The sequence below is a fragment of the Heloderma suspectum genome, chromosome 4, assembly GCF_057233095.1.
Source record: "Heloderma suspectum isolate Gila_16-S chromosome 4, 16-S_ref, whole genome shotgun sequence".
Taxonomy (NCBI): Eukaryota; Metazoa; Chordata; class Lepidosauria; order Squamata; family Helodermatidae; genus Heloderma; species Heloderma suspectum.
The window spans coordinates 51,413,046-51,435,756 of NC_139461.1; the positions used below are offsets into that span (position 1 = coordinate 51,413,046).

The following is a 22,711-nucleotide window of genomic DNA, read 5'->3' on the forward strand; positions in this document are numbered from 1 at the left end:
ATTCCGCCACAGATTTCAGTGAGGCCAAATGCCAGTGCATTCGGCCCCCCGAAATCCATGGCGGAACAAAGCCCCCCGCCCTACCACCCCACGAAATGTGTGTGAAATGGAGCACTTACCTGGTGCCGTTTGCGCTGCTTTGCGAATGGCAGCCGCATCTGCGGCCGCCATTCGCTTCTTCATTATTGCCGTGATAGGCTACGTAAATACTTACGTAGCCTATCACGGCTAACACAGGGATACCATTTGCGCCCCTGCGGAAGCCGTGATAGGCTACATAAATATTTACATATCCTATCACGGCAAAAAAAAGGAACGCAAATGGTGGCAGCTACGGTGGCCACCATTTGCGTTCCTGTTTTTTTGCCGTGATAGGATACGTAAATATTTACGTAGCCTATCACGGCAAAAGACAGGGGCACAAATGGCAGCCTGTACGGCAGCCACCATTTGCGTCCTTGTGCAGCCCAGCGGCCGGATGTCCGGCTGCGGATGGCCCCGGCCGGCGGCTCTGCAGAGTCACCACGGAGCAGAGCCAGCCAGAGAGAATTTCAGGGGGAGGGACAGAGCGCCTCCCCCCCCACCACGGATGTCCCTGGATGAAACCAGGTAAGTGTTTTGTACATCCCTACTAGTAACATACCTTAAAGGGATGCTGTGAGAAGAAAGGGAGGACGAGGGAAGGACCATGTATACTACCCTTTGCTCCTTAAGGAAGGGTGAGATAAAAATGCAATAAATAAAACTTAGAACCCAGTTCTCACAAAGGGGATTTCTATACCAGCCTAAAACCCTGCATTTAAAATGGGGCTTTCCACTTCCGCTTTAAATGCAGGATCTCAACTGATTCCATTTACATGTGCTTTCTTCTCTGTAGAAGGCCATTCCCATAGCGTTATGTTTCAGTGAAGAGGCATTGAACATGCTCCAGGTTCAGCAGTACTTGCTCCTGGGTCCCTGCCCCTTTCCCTCCCCTTGCATATTACCGGTGAATGGGGACTGATGCGTGGACAGCCCCCCACTGATCTCCCTGGGCCCTGCCTCCCTCTTCCATGCTTTTGGCCAGTCCCTGCCACTCAGCCCCTCTGCTGCTCTTCTGCTCTGCCACCCCCCGTCGCTGCCACTCTGCCATTCTGCCGCTCTGTTTTGAACAGCCAGGCTGAAATGGCGAGGAGCCAAAATGGCTCAGGCGCGGGAAGGCTGAACTCCCATCAGACCTTAGTGACTACCTTTGACATCATGACCATGCCCCCAACAACTACACTCAGTGCTTCATTCATGCTAGGGGAGAAATACACGAGGAGGGCATGGCGCTCCATTTGCACATATCTGGAAAAATACCCCATTTTTTCCATTTGAGGAAATAGTGGAATAATGACTGAAGGACAACGACATCATGTAATGGACCCGCACAATTCAGTGAGTGAGCAACCATGAATGCACAATAAACTTGAGGTGTAGAGATCCCCAAAGACTTGCAAAATCAGAGACTGTTGTTGCAAGATGATGATACTCATGATGATGATTATCATTATTTATTGAATTTCTTAGTTGCCTTTTTCTTTAAAAAGACCCAAGGTGACTTCCAACAAAATTATTAAAACATACAAAGTATAAAATAACTGAAAACAATTTCTATTAAACTACCAAAACATAATAAAACAACTAAAGCATCTGTAAAGAATAAAAAGTTGGCAGGCCTCACTGGGGAGAGCATTTCATAATCGAGGCTACCACTGAGAAGGTCCTCTCCCTTGTTGCTGTCCTTTGAACCTCCCTCAGAGGAGGCACTATGAGGAGGGCCTCAGAAGTTGATGATAGTGTATAGGTAGGTTCATATTGAGAGATGTTGGACCCTGCGAGCCTGAATACGATATGATATCATATGATATATGATAGCACAAGAGGGGTGTGTGTTTGTGCGGCTGCCATTTGGGTTTACCAGAATTATAAACTAAGTTGCCATACAAAACCTTATGAAAAGTCTTTCTCTCCCAACTGAGTGAAGCAGCCCAATTAAGTCTGGGGAGAAAGACCTGTTATTCATTATTTGCAGAGATTTCTAAGATTGTATTAGTTGCAGATCATTAGATCTTATAATCATATTTGTTCTGCGGTATTAAAGGGGAAGAAAACTCACAGCTTTCAGATTATTCTCCAAGGGTCATAGATTAGTTCTCATTGCTTCATCATCTTGGACAGAGTCTAAAGTTTTATATTTCCCCTTGTGCATGAGGAAGGCAAGCAAGTAAATTGAACATAGCTCTGGGAAACTGAACAAGTTTGATGCCGAATTCAGTTTGTGTTTTATTTATTACGTCATTAAAAATACACTAAGGACAGTGGAATTAAATAGCTATGCTTTTAAAAAGCATTTGTGAATTGACTGTCACAGATACAGCACCAAGTAGGGATGTACGAATCCCCTACCTGCCAGTCCGGGGGGGGGGGGTCCACAGGGGGGGAGGTGATCCGTTCCTCACCTTGGAATCCTCACTGGCCGGCTCCGCTCCGCAGCAATTCCGCAGAGCTGCCAGCAGGCCCCGAAGCACCAGCAATACGGCCGCCATGCCGTATCACTGGCTGAAGGGGACTTGACTAACTGCGGATGCAAATGGTGTCCAGGATGCCATTTGCAGCCGTAAAGGCCTTAGTTTAAGGTAAATGCAGCCGTCCTGGATGCCATTTGCGTCCGAGCTTTTCATTCACGTGATGGAATACACAAATATTTGCGTAGCCTATCACATAAAAGCAGGGACGCAAATGGCGTCCTGGATGCCATTTGCGGCCATAAAGGCCTTGTTGTTGTTCAGTCGTTAAGTCGTGTCCGACTCTTCGTGACCATAGCATGCCAGGCCTTCCTGTCCTCCAGTCTCTCCCGGAGTGCATTTACCTTAAACTAAGGGCTTTATGGCTGCAAATGGCGTCTTGGACACCATTTGCGTCTGCAGTCAGTCCCCTTCAGCCAGCAATATGGCATGGCAGCTGTATCGCTGGCAATCTGGAGCTGGAGGATCCAGCAGAAGACGATTCCGTGGAGAGGCAAATGCAAGTCTTCCGTTCCGCCACAGACTCCGGGGGGGGGGGGGATTCTTTAGAATCCAGCCTCATTGGAGTCCGTGGCGGAATTCTCCGCTATCCCTAGCACCAAGGTTAGAATGTTTGTGTCACATCAAGGAAATGTTTTTCAATGGATAAGGTTCACACATGCAGCTACCAGCAACCAAGTGTACAGTAATCAAGTAACATCCATGCTTGTGTGAATTAGCCTTCAATTAAATGTAGTATGATGTGGGCACAACCAGATTTGAGTGAAATTATGAGGGGAGCTATTTATCAAACTTAGGAAGAAATCAGGACTTGGATGGAGTCTTACTTACAGCCATATATAAACATACCTAGTTAAGAATGACTAGAGAAGGTAGGGAGATTTTTGATTTTTTGACGATCTGGAAGGAATGCACCTCAGTGTGGATCCGCAGAATTTGATGCAGATCACCTTTGCCATAATAATAATTACTATAAAATGCTGGAAATGATTACAAAGGGCTGCTTTAAACTGTGTTAGTTGAATCACTGGGAATTAAAATGCTTGTTTTTCTAAGTCTTTTTTAAATATTGGGATGCTTAAATACAACTGTTTTGGAGATTTAAAATATATATATATCATTTGTTTGGGATTTGAGGGTTCTAATGTATTGAGCACAGTTTTACTTATCCTAATCATATACAGACCCTTTCCCCATAAGTATGCTATATCTTAAGGGACATGCAGGTATTGCTCAGTTGTCTCCAGGAAACTGCTAGAGACTATGCTGTATTTATTGGCATGCGATATCCCACGGAGAATATTTGTCAGGGATACAGATCGAGCCTTGAGAACGGGTGGCATAGATAGTCAAGAAGATTCCGGTGGTGTAATATATGAAGTGAAAAATTATGTCAAAGATTGGAGCGTTGATACATTAAAATGCTTTTCAATGGCTTTAATTATCATGTTAGAATTATGTAGTCATGTGTTTTTGCAAACAATGCTTTCTAAAAACTGAATTAGCTGTGCCTCTGCCGGAACTGTCAGCGGTCAGAAATTTATGATTTTACAACTGAAAAAACACATTTCACGGACAGAGTTTTTATTTCTGTGCTCTTTAATGGCTTTGCCACACATACAATAAGCCAGAAAGCAGCATACTACTGCTACTACTTACCCAAAAGAACTTCAGTGAGGTAAAAATGCTTTCAGATTTCTTGTGCTTTTATGGCTGGTGAGGTTGCTGGGCTGCAGAATGTAGCTGGCCTTCTCCACAGGCAACCCTCTGCTCATTTTCTTTTTCTCACTCTAGCACTCATATCTTCCAAGTAGGGTCCGCACTCCTGGTGGCGGCCTGGACCGCATAAATGGTCTTGACAGTGTGTTAAATCCAGGAAAACATAAGAGCTTTTGCAACGGAAGGGGAGACAATCGTCTCAATAAGCCCTAAGTGCATAAGCACTGTAATTACTTCCCTGAAACAGGGTGTGTGAGAGAAAGTTATGCTATAATTAGACAATAATGTATGTTGTGGTCAGTTATTCATTAAGGCTGTAGTCTCTGAATACTACATTATAGACATTAATTAAGTGGTTATTGAAGCCTGTTTGAAATAATGTATCACCTTTATAATTATTTATAAACATTTATGTGATGCTTCTGCTATCAATTTCCTTTGGCATGTAAGCTATGTGTAGTGTGATTTGAAGTACTGTTGCATTTCCACTTTTCTTTTTTTGAATGGTTGAGAATATAAGAAGAGCTGTGCTGGATCAGACCAAAGGCCTATCTAGTCCAGCATTCTGTTCCCACAGTAGCCAACCAATGCCCATGGGAAACCAGCAAGCAGGACATGAATGCAATAGCATCCTCCCATGCATGTTCCCCCAGTGACTGGTATACTGTCACTGATACTGGAGGCAATACATAGCCATTATGACTAGTAACTATTGATAGCCTTATCTTCCATGAAAAGTTTTATACCCACTCTGGAGTTAAGTAACATGCCTTCCAAGACAATGGGTTTGAAATTATTACAAGCTGAGGATGAAACTGTTGGCCTAGTTCTCAAGATGCAGGAGATCCAGGGTTTGATCTCCTGTCCTTCCTTTCTTCCATCTTTTCTACCTACCTATTGAAATACAGCTCCAGTGGGTTCCAAATTTATTTGAAGCAACAGCAAAAGGGAGGGGAGTTTTACTATCTTCCTTCTTGAACCATTTCAAACTCAAAATCATGCCACCCCATCCCTGGCTGCTTGCCATGGGATTTTGTGTGTGTTGGGATTGCTTCATTATCTCCCTTTTTTCTCTTTCTCTTGCTTTTCTAAGAGGAAGAAGAAAGGGGGCGGGGAGAAGAAAGAGGGTAGGGGAGAAGAGGAAAGAAACAATTCCAAAGCAGTAAAAATAATTTGGCAACAAAAAACAGAAAGAATTGGGAGATCCAATATAGGGTTTCCTATATTGACCTTCACTAAGGTGGTAAAGTTGTGTCTGCTGCATTGGGTCTGAATGCAGCATTCAACATGACTGAATGCTGCTAAGCTTCCACCCCTCTCCCTGAAACCTAATTTTCCATGTGGAAGGAATAGGTTGGCTGTATGTCCTCCTTTACAGAGTTGAGTCCTTTGTTTGAAGGTGTCCTCTATTTTGAAGGGCTGGTCCAAGTCTGATTAAAGATGAAAGAAACATAAGAAGGGAGAGCAAGGACTTGACATTGCCCATCAAGTTAGCTTAGTACCTGGACAGCAGACTAAGCAGGCACATAAGTCACCTGGTCAGTCTTCCCCACTATGGTAAACAGTGAGATGTATTGTATTTCTGTGTAAATTGTACTAATCATTTCTAAATTTGCATCTATATATTTATTAGCATATGCACATTTTATGCAGACTTGTACCATCTTTTGTCATCATGTGTGTGTGCGTGCGTGTGTGATGGGTAAATGGGCACCCAAGGAGGGAATGTTTTGTATGGAGGCGCAGTCACTTGAGCCTCCTCCTGGTGTCTGAAGTGGTACAGTCAAGACCATACTCACGTTTGCCTCTTCACTGAGACTCTGCAAGTGTGAAAGAAATATCATCTGTTTGAAACACACAATAAATTGAAGATGTTAAATAAGATGTATTAAGAAGGTTCCAAGAAACATTTGCAGCAGTGGGACTGATAAGACAGTGCAAGACATTCGATGAACAATCAAAGGATATTTAGGGTGTAAGGTCAGAATTCTCAGTTGAGATGTAACAAGGGGAATTGGTCAAAGAGCACTGCTTTTCAGTTACTGTCTTGGGAGTAATGTTGTTCCCATGAAATCTGATGAGGACATTTTGTATTTCTAGTACAGAGGGGCATGCCTTGGAAGTCATGAAACAGAATTTCAGTATTTGAATGCATGGAAAAGAAAGCCATTACCCTGAAGAAGTTGAGAGAAAAGAATGGGAGTGCTAAGAACAGGGCTGTTGGTGGGTGGGCCTTGTGTGGAAGTTCAAGAAGGGAGGAAGAGGATCTCTATCAAAGAGCACTTAGGAAATTTAGAGGACGAAAAAAAGCAGGGTGGCACAACCTCAGCAGCTTACTCCACTAATGAGCGCAAATGCACTCATTTGTGGAGCAGACTTTATTTTGTAGATCCCCCACCACCACCTTTGGGGAGATTTGAACAAACGTAATTCTTTTTTGACTCACGGGGTGATTTGTGCAAATTCGCAAAAGCACAGTAACTACTGTGCATAGTGCAAATTTGTGCAAATCTCCCTGAACGTTTTTTAAAACATAAAAGTTAAATTTCCGCAAATTGCCCAAAGGTGAAAAACGATAACGTTAAATATGCACAAATCTCCCTAAAGGTGGGGGAAATGTTAAATTTGTGCAAATCTCCCCAAAGGTTTTTTTTTTTTTTAAAGTGTCACTGTGTAGGGAGGTGACAAAGTGGAGGAGTAAATTGACAGTGTCATTTCAAGACATAATAGAGAAGGAATATTATTAGTGAGATTGGAAGGAGTGACCAAATTTTTCGCCGCTCTTGATAGGCAACTCTGTAGCCCTTTCCAACAAACCATCATGCCAGGTTTGCATGTCACAATAAGCCACTCTGAACACAAGCCACCCTGAACAACAAGCTATGGGGTTCCCGGGGTGGCTTGTTGTTATCAAACCAACAAGCTGAAGAAACTGCTGAAGAAATTGCTGAAGAAACTGAACCAGGTTCAGATATCATTACAAGCCACCCTGAAACAAACAAGGCTAACAACCCACCATGGGTTGTCATGCTGTGCAAACCAGGTGAAAGTTGAAGGTGGTAAAAAAAAGAAAAAAGAACAGGTTTTTCATGACAAATGGCAGGAAAGGGCTGTTAGCTTGACTGCCCAAAAGCTTCACTGGGGAAAGGGAATTCAGTGGAATGAAGAGAATGTATATCAAGTTGAAAAGGTCAAAGGGAGAATTTAGGAATTTGGGGTATCTAGAGGAAACTCCTTGTCTGGAATAGCGTGTTGGATGATAAAACAAGTGAAGAGGCTAAGAATGCTTCCAGATGAGGCTTTTATTGTGCAATTATTCTGCCTCATTCATGGAATTTTATTGGGGGGGGCAGTACAGACAATGACATCTTCAATTTGTAGCCCTTCTGTGTTTTCTCACTGCTATCATCTTCTTTTCTTATCAGAAAAAAACTTAAGAAAGAAAAGATGTAATACTTGCCCAATGCCTTTTCATTGTTAATGCTAGGAGCCTGGAAGCACCCTAAGAGAATGGCACAATTCTCCCCACACACCCGAAAAATGACTGGTAATGAGCAGATTTATTTTCCTTTGTGACATAATTACATATCCATAATGGAATAAAATCAGTTCTCTGATTGAAAGCAGAGAATGTTAATGTGGGGAAAAGAAAATATTATAGAAATTTGGGCATTATCCACCAGCACTTAATGTGTTTGTATTTGAAAGTATATATTTGTACATGCAAGACTATAGTGGTGTGTTTATGTGGATTTTGATACTCATATAACCACATTCAGTTTACTTGAATGTGCATACATACTTTATTTACCTTTAAGGCAACCAAGAGGATGATAGACAAGGTAGAATTAATACCACCTTTGTAGCTACAGTTCACACATGTTCACTGAACATTGTAAATTGGATTTGACATAACCCTGCCATATCCCAATAAACAGAAAAGGTGTTAAACCGAGCTTTGACAATTTCAGTCTATCTACATTTCTGATTAACTCATACATGCATTTTACAAGAATCATTGTCAGTGAATCATCCTATTTCACTGCATTCTATTTATTTTATATTTATTTTATTTCTTCATTACGTTTGCCTGTAAAATGTTCATCACAGGTGTAAAAAGTGGCCTAAGATACTAGGTATTGACAATATACCAAAACATAATTGTTTTTGAGCGGACACACAACAGTAGTATAATGCTGCCATCTTGTGCCCAAGGCTGGAACAAATGTTTTATGTCAAGCACATCTGGATAGTAATTGCTCCAATATCATAAGATTGCTCTTTAAGTTCACACTTGCAGTTTTTAAAACCTCCAAAATTTGTGATCATACCAGAATTCTTCCAACTAACTATGAGAGTAGAAATACTCTAGGTTCTGGATGCTTGAGCTGGTCCATGGGGTCACAAAGAGTCGGACACGACTGAACGACTGAACAACAACAACAAACCTCAATTTAAAATCAAACATCCCCATTTCTTCATGAATTTAAGAACTTAAAAAAAGGTAGCCTGGTTTTAATAATATAAAATCATTCCTAATCATATTCATATCTTTCCCATGTAGTTTTATTTATTTGACTATCAAAGATTTACAGTTTACAGTTATCTTGGCTGTTCAGAACTCTTAAGCCCCCTTCACATGTTAGAAGGAGATCCACATGATTAAAGGGGCAGTGAGGCACTGGTGCTGGCCCAGCCCCCAAGGTCACGTGGCTTTCTGCCCCCCAGTGTCCACACATTAAGCATGGACATCTGCAGGGAGGTAAACTACATGAGTAGGTTTCCCTAGGAGCTGGAACTCTATGCTATCAAGTTTCTAGCTCCTGTCAAGGTCTATGCATGTAGGTTTTCCCTTTGCAGACATCTCAGTGCATGAACATGAGGGGGAGGGCTGGAAAGCCACATGATCTGGGGGGTGGGAGCAGGCCCAGCAATGTAGCCTCGCTACTCCCTTTACTCACGTGGAGCATATAGCATAAAGAGAACTCTAGTTTATTCAAACTGACTTTGCATCACCTAACCACTTCTGTAGCAATGTAACTGTGCGTATATACTTAGAGGTTTTGTTTATGATATGCTTCTAAGTTCTTTAGTTGTGGTCATATTGTACTGGCATTCTAGAAAATTTACTTCAAACCTGTACCATTCTTACCCATGAAAAGTATTATATTTTACATTATTATTAAAGTTTGTTTCAGCATTATTATTAATATCCAAAGGCTAACATGGAGGCAATTCAGTGCATAGATCCCGTTTTCCCATACTGTGCTTCACCACCCAGCACGAACATCTGTTTTAAAAAATGCCTTGGTAGAGAATAACGGTGGAAAAAATAATGCATTACCCAGCATGATATGGCTTTAAAAAGTACTCAGCATCTTCCCTTTCTTTTTATCGAGAATTATTAAATATTTTCCCAAGATCTATAATCCTGTTGATTTTCCTCAACTTAATTAAAACTAGACAACTATGGGTTGGATCCAGACTAAAATCAATGTGAAAAATTAGCCATGGCAACTTAAGTGCCACTAGCCTGGTTCACATGTAACGATAACCCAGAGCATGTGCTGAATATGGGTTGTCGTTGCATTATGGGTTGTTGTTACATGCAAACCCTGCACTATGGGTTCACTCTGGGTTGTTAACCATGAACAACCCAAGAAGAGAATCCATGGTTTGTTGTTGGGTTATGAACTCTGGGTTGTTCATGGTTAACCCATAGTTAAACCATAATGCAGGGTTCACATGTAACAACAATCCACAATTCAATGACAACCTGTACTCTGGGTTGTTCTTATGTGTGAACCAGGTCACTGATTTCTTGGGAACTAAGTGAAAGTCATTTAGTCTGGATCCAGCCTTATAAAATTGCCACCTTTCCTCCACACCCCAGCCTTCTTCACATGAGAATTTTCTCCCTTGCTAGAGAATCGGTGTAGTATAGTAGCTAAGAGATTGAAGTGCCCTTAGCCAAAGCCATTCTCTCTTAGCCTCATTCATCCCTTCCATCTGCAATATGGGAGATAATAATACCTTACCAGGTTGTTGTAAGGATTATAACAAAGCATGTGAAGTGCTCTGAGTACTTTAAGTGCTATACAACTGTTTATTGTTATTATAGCCATGTGGGAAAAATGTATCTTAATACCATCACCACCCTGACATGGGCAAGGGACAAACGTTTTATGCAAACTAATTGTTTTTGTTGAAGCAAAGGCAGGGTTCATTCATATACTGTTGAGAAAGTACCATTTTATCTCGTCAGATTTTCATACTTGTCAGTTGAAGAGAAACTTTATAGATTTATTTCTGTAATTCCTTGAGCCTGGCATGACAATTCCAAGAAATCATAGAATCATAGAATAGTAGGATTGGAAGGGGCCTACAAGGCCATCGAGTCCAACCCCCTGCTCAATGCAGGAATCCAAGTCAGAGCATCCCTGACAGATGGCTGTCCAACCTCGTCTTGAATGCCTCCAGTGTGGGAGAGCCCACTACCTCCCTAGGGAATTGGTTCCATTGTCGTATTGCTGTCACAGTCAGGACGTTTTTTTGTGTGATGTTCAGTCAGAATCTGGCTTTCTGTCGCTTGAGCCCATTATTCTGTGTCCTGCACTCTGGGATGATTGAGAAGAGATCCTGGCCTTCCTCTCAGTGACAACCTTTCAAGTACTTGAAGAGCGCTATCATATCTCCCCTCAGTCTTCTCTTGTCAAGGCTAAATATGCCCTGTTCTTTCAGTCTCTCCTCATAGGGCTTTGTTTCCAGTCCCCTGATCATCTTTGTTGCCCTCCTCTGAATCTTCTCCAGCTTGTCTGCATCCTTCTTAAAGTGTGGTGCCCAGAACTGGACACAGTATTCCAGATGAGGCCTAACCAGTGCTGAGTAGAGGGGAACTAGTACTTCCCGGGATTTGGAAGCTGTGCTTCTATTAATGCAGCCCAAAAAAGCATTGGCCTTTTTTGCAGCCACATCACATTGTTGGCTCATATTCAGCTTGTGATTGACAACAATTCCAAGATCCTTCTCGATTGTAGTGTTGTTGAGCCACGTATCCCCCATCTTGTAACGGCGCATTTGGTTTCTTTTTCCTAGGTGCAGAACTTGGCATTTATCCCTATTAAATGTCATTCTGTTGTTTTCTGCCCAGCGCTCCAGTCTATCAAGATCACTTTGAATTTTGTTTCTGTCTTCCAAAGTATTAGCTATCCCGCCCAATTTTGTGTCATCTGCAAATTTGATCAGCATTCCCTGCACCTCCTCCTCCAAGTCATTAATAAAAATGTTGAAGAGCACTGGGCCCAGGACTGAGCCCTGCAGTACTCTAGTTGTTACCTCTCCCCAGTTTGAGAAGATCCCATTGATAAGCACTCTTTGAGTCCGATTCTGTAGCCAACTGTGGATCCACCGGATTGTTGTTTCATTTAGCCCACTTTGAGCTAGTTTGCTCATCAGGATATCATGGGGCATTTTGTCGAAAGCTTTGCTGAAGTCGAGGTATATTATGTCCACAGCATTCCCACAGTCCACAAGGAAATGATCACAAAATGAGATCAGATTCGTCTGGCAGGATTTGTTCTTGAAAAATCCATGTTGGCTTCGAGTAATCACTGCATTGTTTTCAAGGTGCTTACAGATGGATTGCTTTATCATCGGCTCCAGAATATTCCCAGGGATCGATGTCAGACTGACTGGTCTGTAGTTCTCAGGTTCCTCCTTTTTACCCTTTTTGAAGATAGGGACAACATTAGCCCTCCTCCAGTCATCTGGCACTTCACCCATCCTCCATGATTTCTCAAAGAGAATAGACAGTGGTTCTGAGAGTTCTTCTACCAGTTCCTTTATTACTCTAGGATGCAGTTCATCTGGCCCTGGAGATTTGAACTCATTCAAAGTAATGAGGTGTTCCTTGACCATATGCCTATCGAACTAAAGCTGCAATCCTGTCCCTTCATCCTGTACTTCGCCTTTGCCAGGGGGGTCATAGACCCTCTTTCAGGAGAAGACTGAGCCAAAGTAGGAAATGAGCACCTCTGCCTTTTTTTTGTCATCTGTCATTTTGCCTTCCTTATTTAATAGCTGAACCACCATTTCTTTCCTCTGTCTTTTACTATGCACATAGCTGAAGAAAGCCTTTTTGTTGTTTTTAGCATCCCTTGCTAACCTCAGCTCGTTCTCAGCTTTAGCCTTCCTGACACCACCCCTGCAATTCTGTGCTACCTGCCTGTATTCTTCCTTTGTTACTTGGCCTTCTTTCCACTTCCTATATGTGTCCTTTTTTGTTTTCAGGTCATCTCTAAGCTTTTTGTGAAGCCACATTGGCTTCTTCTGTTGTCTTCCACCTTTTCTTCTTGTTGGAATTGTTTGTAATTGTGCCTTGAGAATTTCCTTTTTTAATAGCTCCCACCCATCTTGGACTCCTTTTCTCGTTAGAGTCGCTTGCCATGGGACCTTGCTGATCATTGTTTTCAGTTTATTAAAATCGGCTTTCCTAAAATCCAGGGTACACGTTTGACTACACTCGGCTTTTGCTTCCCTTAGAACAAAGAACTCCAGTATAACATGGTTGCTTTCCCCCAGAGTTCCTGTAACTGCTACTTTGCACACTAAGTCATCTCTGTTGGTTAGGATCAAGTCAAGGATAGCCAATCCTCTAGTTCCTTCCTCTACTTTCTGTAGGAGGAAGTTATCCGCCACACAAGTCAGGAATTTCCTGGAGGGGCCATGTTTTGCAGAATTTGTCTCCCAACAAATATCAGGGAAATTGAAGTCCCCCAATACTACTACAGAGTATCTTGATCCAGATACTCTTGATGGGGCTACCAAGCTCATCCTCCTGTATTTCTATGCAGAGATATTTATTTTTCACATATAGTGCAACCCCACCTCCCCTTCTGTTCCTCCTGTTCTTTTTGAACAAGTTATATCCTTCAATTGCTGTATTGCAGTTACGAGAGTCATCCCAGCAAGCCTCAGTTACACCTATCAAGTCATAATTTCCCTCTTATATTAAGAGTTCAAGTTTGTTCTGTTTGTTTCCCATACTCTGGGCCTTAGTATATACACATCGAAGACCATGTGCTTCATAATCTGGCTTTCTTCCTACATGTGTCTGAAGACTATTATTGGGCGCTATTAGAGCTGTTCTCTCTGTTGCGCTGCATGAGCCTTCATCCATTGTTACCCCCAACTTTACATCTCCATTCCCCATAGGATTCAGTTTAAAGCCCTCCTGATGAAGTTCTTCATGCTGTGACCAAACACATTCTTCCCATCCTTTGTGAGGTGCAACCAGTCCCTTGCCAACAGCCCATTTTCCAGGAAGTATAGCCTGTGGTCCCAGAATCCAAATCTCTCGCGCCAGCACCACCTTCATAGCCAGTCATTCACCCAGAGTATTTTTCTTTCCCTTTCTATCCCTCTTCTGACTACTGGAAGGATGGATGAGAAAACTATCTGGGCCCCAAAGTTCTTGAGTTTCCATCCCAAAGCTTCAAAGTCTGATGTGATTTCTTCGTAGCTCCGCTTGGCAGTATCATTTGTTCTCACATGGATGAGAAGAAAGGGCTGCCTGTCAGTGGGCTTTATGAGTGCAGGCAACCCTTCAGTCACATCTCTAATCTGTCCTCCCGGGAGACAGCATACCTGGCGAGTCCATGGGTCTTTTGTGTCTCGATCCCACGCAGCAAGGACTCCAACTACTACTACTCTTCTCTTCTTGTTGTTGTAGGCCTGGGTTTCATCACCTCAAGTTTATACTATCTATCCTAAATAAGCACACAGTTGCTTGTTTAGCATGAAACTCATAGCCATTTGAAATGAAAAAGGAGCAACTCCTAAGGGTTAGAAAGAGCCAACAAATACCACTCAGCCCCCAGCCTTTTGTGATGGTCCCTGGAAGTTGAGAAAGCTTCTAGGGTATGATTTGGTTACCCTATCTCTCATAGCCCTTCCGCCTGGATCTCTCCTCTATGTCTGTCTGTGGCCATGTGCCTGGCTGAGGAGCGTGGTCTGCTCTCCAGCTCTGTATTGCTTTGTTTATTCAGGCTGTCTCTGTTAGGGGTGGCGGAGAATTCCGCCACGGACTCCAGTGAGGCTGGATTCTTTAGTCCGTGGTAGAACGGACCATCCCACCCCCCCGCCACCCTGCAAACTTCATTCTGTACGGACCTGGCAGTCGACCAGGTCTGGATTCATCCGCTGAGTCCTTGCGTTCGCTGCCAGTGTTTGGATGCAAATGGCATCCGGCGTAGCAGACATAATTTGCGTCTCTGGTCTTTTCGTGATAGGCTACATAAATATTTATGTAGCCCATCATGACAAAGAGCAGGGACTTAAATAGCGTCCACTATGCCATTTGCGTCCCTGCTTTTTTTGTGATAGGCTATGTAAATATTTACGTACCCTATCACGAAAGGACCAGGGATGCAAATGGCATCGGCACACCGGCAGGGCAGTGGACGGAAGTCCGGCTGCAGATGGGCCCAGCCGGCAGCTCTGCGGACTTGCTGCGGAGTGGAGCCAGCCAGGGAGGATTCCGGGGGGGGGGGGAACAGATCGCCTCTCCCCCCTGCAGACCCCCCAGGGGGATCGGTGAGTGGGGTTCATACACCCCTAGTCTCTGTCCCTAGGCAGGATCTGTCTTGAGCAGTGGTATAGTAGAGCCAGGGCTCGCAAGGACACAGTGCTGGCACTTCTTTATTAGCAGAATAATATTACCTGCTACCATCAACCCTCAGACTTCCCTGTTTGCTCTGAGCTTAGCTGCAGTCCTCACAGGAACCAGGTGTGGGGCAGGGGGATGAATTTTCCAAGTAACAATATATTGTTCCCTGTTGTAATGCAAAGTAGTTTGGGGTGGCTTGTTCTTGAGTAGGCAACTAAGCTTTACAAAAGACCTGCTCCTGGTAGAGATGAAAACTGCTAGAAGTGGTTTGTTGATACGGATCAACACAGCTTCCTGAAGTTTTGGACTCTCCTTGGGGGCGTGGCTATGGGATTGTCATGATGAGTGCCTGCACTTCAAAATCTTCTACACCACTGCTCTGGAGCGGCCTGCCTGCCTATTCCCTCTCCTGTGGACTTTGTTTCGTTCTCTCCTCTTAACTTTGTGTAGATAGTCCCCCTTGTCAATCAGTCTCCTGTGACACCCCTGGACCCCTATTGCCTTAAAGTCTATGTACACTGGCTGAGGTGAAGGGAAACAGAGCTGCCTGCACCCTCCGCCTCTCAGCTGGCATAGAGAGAACTGTGCCAGCTGCCTCTCTGAAGTCACAAAAGCAACCTCAGAGGGAAGGTAAAGAAAGGGACATTCTCATGGGCAGGGAGGGGACTGGGGAGGCCAGCCTACGAGGAATCCTCCAGCCTCCTCAGCCTCCTTCCCTCCCCCTCCCCAGTGCCTCAGCTAGACGGGCAAAAAGCCTGTCTAGCTGAAATGCAGAGCAGGAGGGGGCAAAGACTGCCTCTGCTCCTCCTCCCATTCTGCATTGGATGGCTGTAAGCCTCAGACCTTGGAGGCCATCCGCATAGGATTATGCCCTTAGTAAATGCTTTAAACTTAAAACAAAACAAAGACAAAAATAAATAAATTCAAAATCTACTGTTAGGCAATAGCTTAATTAGGGCCAACCAATATTGCACAAAAATGTGCAAGCTTTTGATTTTGTTTTAATGCATTTTTTTATTATTGCTTTAATCAAGTTTTATTTGTGATTATAAGCTTCCTTGTTTTCTTCCTAGAAAGGTGTGGTACAAGTCAAATTAATCAATAAATAAGGACTAGAGGGAAGGGCTAAATTGCTGTGGATCAGGCAGGAGGTGGGGCGTGTGGATTTCATTAAGGCCACCCCTGCCTATAATTTGAGCACTTGGCATGCTATATTGAACAAAGGCTGTGGTATGTGCATCTAGTTTGGGCCATTTTAGGTGTAGTAGCAGATCAGGTGCTGTACTAATAGAGGATGCCTCTGATCATGTGGAAAGTACCATTCTCTCAGTATTGTGCAACCACAAAGAAACCCACACATTTGCTGTTAGATTCATCGTGGCACCTCTCTTTGATTAGATCAGGTCTTGATTTAGAATAGAGCTCTATTATCCAATGAGAATTAACACCGCTGAAATTTTAATTGTATTTTAAATATATTAAAGCCAGATTAAAAGCTTTACTAGCATCAAACAGCCTGTTAACTGGACTTTATTTTAATGTCTCTCCCCCCACCCTTCCTTTTTCTTCACAGAGAAACTGTTTGCAATGCAAATGCCAAAACCTCGTGGGGACTAATCACCTCAGCGCTTAGCAGCAGCAGCACCTCCTCCTTATATCATGGGACCTGACGCTGGTTTCCTAAGCACCGGGCTGCTTCACGTCATCCTATGGGGAGGCTTGGCAGCCATGACAATGCTGCTGTTCTTCAGTTTTCTTATCTTTCTCTGCTCCAGCTGTGATAGGTAAGGGCTTAGCCAATGAGAGTACAATAAAGGCAAGAGCAAGAAAGGATGCTGTTGACCCCTTAGATTCCATCCTAAGTCCCACACAGTGGAACTACAACTCTCAGGGCTGCTGCAGCCTTGCTGCGGTATCAATTGTGGCACGCTGCAGCCACTACCAGAGGAAATAGGGTAGGCCAGTCTATCGTTATTGATGGAAAGTGGTAGCCACGTCAAACAAAAACAGTTTACATTTGTTTGAAGTAACTAGCCTACCCTGTTCACTTCAAAGGAACCAATTGCTTTAAAGGAAACCGTTTGCTATGTGTGTTGGACTGTGTAAGTGAAGACATTTGAGCTCTAGGGCTTTTCTACATGAGGCTATTAATTTGCTGCATCTACTTTCAATTGCATAGCAGAATTGAGATCCGAGCACTAATTGAGGAGCATTTCTTTTCCTGCTTTTGTGCCACATAAACTCTAGATGGCACTGTGGTATAGTGGAATGGTGCATATACACAAGTAGAAACAGCATTTTCTTTTGCTTTCAGAAATAATACCCCATTTTCCCTTATCTAAAAACCTTGCCAAAAGTGTTGTTTATAAACAGAGGCAAAATTGGAGGGTCACGATGTCATCTAAAGAACCCGTAAACAATTGTGTGTAGGGAATGACGAATCACAATAAATGTTTCATTTAGAAAAGCTCATAATATACATTGGATAGGCAGATTCTGGAACTTAAATATACAGTGTACTAGATGGTTCCTGGCAAGTGCTTAAGAGGGTCACAGAGTAGTCTGATCCTGCTGCAGCAGGAAGTGAGACCCTGTCAACACATGAGGCTCAATCTACACATGCAGCAGAATCAGGCCAAGGAATCCTGAGGTGGTTGAAGTAAACCAGCCTTCCCCATCCTTCTTCCCTCCAGATGTTTTGCACTACTTCTGCCAGCATTCCTGACCACTGCCTGTGATGTCTGGGGCTGACTGTACCACTTCAGGTTGCAGGGAGGAGATGGCCTTTTTAAATGTTCTCTCAAATTAATAAATCACCTCTGAAAGTACAAACCAAACCAGCACATCAGGGAGAACATTGCTAGCATAGTCTGCTCCCTACTGTGTTTAGTTTTTTACTTGAGGATGATTGTTTACATGGGGCAGATTCAAATATATTGTTTTCACATCTGCAATCTGAAGTGGTGCTATCCGTTTTACTGCTTCAGAATTCTACTACCTCATTCCACTTACCCGCTTTGCCATTTTGCTGCACATATAGAATACATATGCTTAGGATAAGCTCAAGCAACATGCAGATGAAACTTCACAAACCAAAATAGGTATTTCATCATATTGGCACAGTAATGCACATGTTTAGTATTAGAACTAACTCTCGCAAGCAGTGCCAGCTCCAGGACTTGGAAGGCTGTTGGGCAAGACCCCCTCGATGGACCCCCTTCTTCAGTGAGTCTGACTTCTCACTACTGTGGACACGAGCTGCTGTTGCCACTACTTGCTTGCTTGACAGGCAGAGAGCAAGGAGAGTGGCATCTACAGCTCCTCCTGCTTGCTGTCACCATTGTTTGGGCCAAAGCGAAAAGCAGGTGAACAAGCAGGCTGCAAAGTTGAAGAGGAGGTGCAACTCCAAGGGGTTCTTGTCAGTGGGCCCTGCTAGGCTGTTGGCTGGACACCCTAGCCCCGGCATGCTTACCCTTGACGTTGGCCCTGCTCATAAGAGGCTGAGGCTGCCTATTCAGTGCTGGGCCAGGTTTAAGGTTTAGTAGTAGTGTACAAAGCCCTAAACAACTTGGGACCAGGATACCTGAGAGAGCGTCTTCTCCCTTACCAACCTGCCCAGTCACTGCGGTCATCAGAGGGCTCGCTCCTGGTGGTTCCACATGGCCCCCTGGCCTGACTTCAGCGTAGTGGCCCCCTTCCTGTGAATTTCCTGCCTTTGGAGGTCTGGCGAGTGTCAGTGTTGTGTCGCTTTTAGTGCCGCCTGAAAATGTTGTTATTTTAGGATGCCTTCCTTGAGTGACTGGCTGCGGTTTATCAAACTTGGTTTTACCAGAATTCTGTTTCTTTTTTAAAAAAAATACAATTATTTTAACATGATCTTTTTATTCTCTCTCTCTCTCTCTCTCTATATATATATATATATGTTGTTGTTGTTGTTCAGTCGTTCAGTCGTGTCCGACTCTTCGTGACCCCATGGACCATAGCACGCCAGGCCTTCCTGTCCTGCGCTCTCTCCCGGAGCGTGCTCAAGTTCATATTCATTGCATCCGTGATGCTATCTAGCCATCTCATCCTCTGCCGTCCCCTTCTCCTTTTGCCTTCAGTCTTTCCCAGCATCAGGGTCTTTTCCAGGGAGTTTTCTCTTCGCATTAGGTGGCCAAAATATTGGAGCTTCAGCTTCATTATCTGTCCTTCCAATGAGCACTCAGGGTTGATTTCCTTTAGGATGGACTGATTTGACCTCCTTGCAGTCCAGGGGACTCGTAAGAGTCTTCTCCAGCACCACAGTTCGAAAGCATCAATTCTTCGGCGCTCAGCCTTCCTTATAGTCCAGCTCTCACAGCCATACATTACTACTGGGAAAACCATAGCTTTGATTAGACGGACCTTTGTCGGCAAGGTGATGTCTCTGCTTCTTACTATGCTGTCTAGGTTTGCCATAGCTTTCCTCCCAAGGAGCAAGCGTCTTTTAATTTCATGGCTACAGTCACCGTCTGCGGTGATCTTGGAGCCCAAGAAAGTAAAATCTGTCACTGCTTCCATTTCTTCCCCTTCTATATGCCAGGAAGTGATAGGGCCAGATGACATGATCTTAGTTTTTTTAATGTTGAGTTTCAAACCAGCTTTTGCACTCTCCTCTTTCACCCTCAACAAGAGGCTCTTGAGATCCTCTTCGCTTTCTGCCATTAGGGTGGTATCGTCCGCATATCGGAGGTTGTTGATAATTCTCCCGGCAATCTTAATTCCGACCTGTGATTCATCCAACCCGGCATTTCTCATGATGTACTCTGCATATAAGTTAAATAAGCAGGGTGACAATATGCAGCCTTGTCGTACTCCTTTCCCAATTTTGAACCAATCGGTTGTTCCATGTCTGGTTCTTACTGTTGCTTCTTGACCCTCGTACAGGTTTCTCAGGAGACGGGTAAGGTGGTCTGGTACTCCCATCACTTTAAGAATTTGCCACAGTTTGTTGTGATCCACACAATCAAAGGATTTAGCGTAGTCAATGAAGCAGAAATAGACGTTTTTCTGGAATTCTCTTGCTTTCTCCATGATGCAGCGAATGTTGGCGATTTGATCTCTAGTTCCTCTGCCTCTTCGAAACCCAGCTTGTACTTCCGGTAGTTCTCGGTTCGCATACTGCTGAAGCCTTGCTTGTAGGATTTTGAGCATCACCTTGCTGGCATGTGAAATGAGCGCAATGGTGCGGTAGTTTGAACACTCTTTGGCATTGCCCTTCTTTGGAATTGGAATGTAAACTGACCTTTTCCAGTCTTGTGGCCACTGTTGAGTGTTCCAGATTTGTTGGCATATTGAATGCAGCACTTTAACAGCATCATCTTTTAGGATTTTAAATAGCTCGGCTGGAATACTGTCATCTCCGCTAGCTTTGTTGTTGCTAATGCTTCCTAAGGCCCACTTGTCTTCACTCTCTAGGATGTCCGGCTCAAGTTCAGTGACCGCACTATCATGGCTATCAGGGACATTCAGATCTTTCCTGTATAGTTCTTCTGTGTATTCTTGCCACCTCTTCTTAATCTCATCTGCTTCTGTTAGGTCCCTGCCTTCTTTGTCCTTTATCATGCCCGTCTTTGCACAAAACGTTCCCTTGAGATCTCCAATTTTCTTGAAGAGATCTCTAGTCTTTCCCATTCTGTTGTTTTCCTCGATTTCTTTGCATTGTTCATTTAAGAAGGCCTTCTTGTCTCTCCTTGCTATTCTCTGGAACTCTGCATTCAGTTGGCTATATCTTCCCCTTTCTCCCTTGCTTTTCGCTTCCCTTCTTTCGTGAGCTACTTGTAAAGCCTCATCAGACAGCCACTTGGCTTTCTTGCATTTCTTTTTCTTTGGGACGGATTTTGTTGCTGCCTCCTGAACAATGTTACGGACCTCCGTCCATAGTTCCTCAGGCACTCTGTCTATCAGGTCTAATCCCTGAAATCTATTCCTCACCTCCACTGTATATTCAGAAGGGATATGACTGAGGTCATACCTGAACGGTTTAGTGGTTTTCCCGACGTTCTTCAATTTAAGCCGAAATTTTGCAAGAAGCAGCTCATGATCTGAGCCACAGTCAGCTCCAGGTCTTGTTTTGACTGACTGTATAGAGCTTCTCCATCTTTGGCTGCAAAGGACATAATCAATCTGATTTCGATATTGACCATCTGGTGACGTCCATGTGTAGAGTCGCCTCTTGTGCTGTTGGAAAAGAGTGTTTGCTATGATCAGCATGTTCTCTTGGCAAAACTCTATTAGCTTTTGTCCTGCTTCATTTTGTACACCAAGGCCATGCCTGCCTGTTATCCCGGTGATTTCTTGACTTCCTACTTTAGCATTCCAATCCCCTATGATGAAGAGGACATCTTTTTTTGGTGTTAGTTCTAGAAGGTGTTGTAGGTCTTCATAGAACCGATCAACCTCAGCTTCTTCGGCCTCAGTGGTTGGGGCATAGACTTGAATTACTGTGATGTTGAATGGTTTGCCTTGGATTCGTACTGAGATCATTCTATCATTTTTAAGATTGTACCCCAGTACTGCTTTTCCCACCCTTTTGTTGACTATGAGTGCTACTCCATTTCTTCTAAGGGATTCTTGCCCACAATAGTAGATATGATGGTCACCTGAATTAAATTCGCCCATGCCTGTCCATTTTAGTTCGCTGATTCCCAAGATGTCGATATTCAATCTTGCCATCTCATGTTTGACCACCTCCAGCTTACCTTGAGTCATTGATCTGACATTCCAGGTTCCTAAACAATATTGTTCTTTACAGCATCTGATTTTCTTTTCACCGCCAGACACATCCACAGTTGAGTGTCCTTTCGGGTTTGGCCCAGCCGCTTCACTCTTTCTGGCGCTACTTGGAAATACCCTCTGCTCTTCCCCAGTAGCATATTGGACACCTTCCGACCTGAGGGGCTCATCTTCCGGCGTCATATCTTTTAGCCTTGTGATACGTTCCATGGGGTTTTCTTGGCAAGAATACTGGAGTGGGTTGCCATTTCCTTCTCCAGTGGACCACATTTTGTCAGAACCCTCTGCCATGACCTGTCCGTCTTGGGTGGCCCTGCACGGCATAGCTTATGGCTTCACTGAGTTACGCAAGCCCCTTCGCCACAACAAGTAAGGCTTCTTAAAATCGAGGAATTATATTTTCACATGCAAGTATGTGAGATCAAGTTCAGTTTTAATCTACACTTGAATTTGAGTTCAACTGGAATTAATATGAATCAGTCTCCCTGTATATGTAACCAGTAGGGCTGTGCATGGACCTCCCAATTCAACTTGAAAGCCACCTCGGGGCTTCCAAGATGGGCCCGATTTGGCTCGGGCTGATTTGGGGGGGCCTCAACCCACCTTGGCCTATGAAGCCGAAGCAGGATTCGGACATCTGAATCCTACTTTGGCCCCCACAACACACCGCCCAACCCCAGCTCCTTACCTGGGCCCTTGTTCCATGGGGGGGGGCACTGCTGTGAGGGGAGCTGCCACTGCTGCTGGTGCTGCCAGGGAAGCTGCTGCCAGTACCGCTGGGGAAGGCACTGCGGGGCAAAATGCCTCCTGTTGAAGCCCACCAACCACCAACAGGTACCAGGGCAGGACTCGTCCTCCAACTGTGCTCTCTCCCTTCCTTGGAAGGAGGGGAGGGCACCCGGTTGGAGGACGAGTCCTTCCAAAGAGAGCAGGCTGCTGCAACAAGCTTCTAGGCCCTCTGGTCATGCACCAGCAACCACCTTGTTCCGGGGAATGGGGGGAGCCATTTCTCCATTTTTGT

At 44.1% G+C, this 22,711-nt stretch overlaps 1 protein-coding gene across 5 annotated transcripts in view; it reads left to right on the forward strand.

The window, feature by feature from the left end:
• The window catches only part of PAG1 (phosphoprotein membrane anchor with glycosphingolipid microdomains 1), a 154,944-nt gene that overhangs the window by 105,688 nt on the left and 26,545 nt on the right, over nucleotides 1-22,711 (forward strand). For all 5 annotated transcript variants that reach the window (XM_084848029.1, XM_084848031.1, XM_084848027.1 and 2 more), the window contains one exon: nucleotides 16,508-16,718. In XM_084848029.1, the coding sequence (XP_084704155.1) occupies nucleotides 16,594-16,718 (125 nt within the window). In that variant the 5' untranslated portion in view covers nucleotides 16,508-16,593. The remainder of the gene's footprint in view (nucleotides 1-16,507; nucleotides 16,719-22,711) is intronic.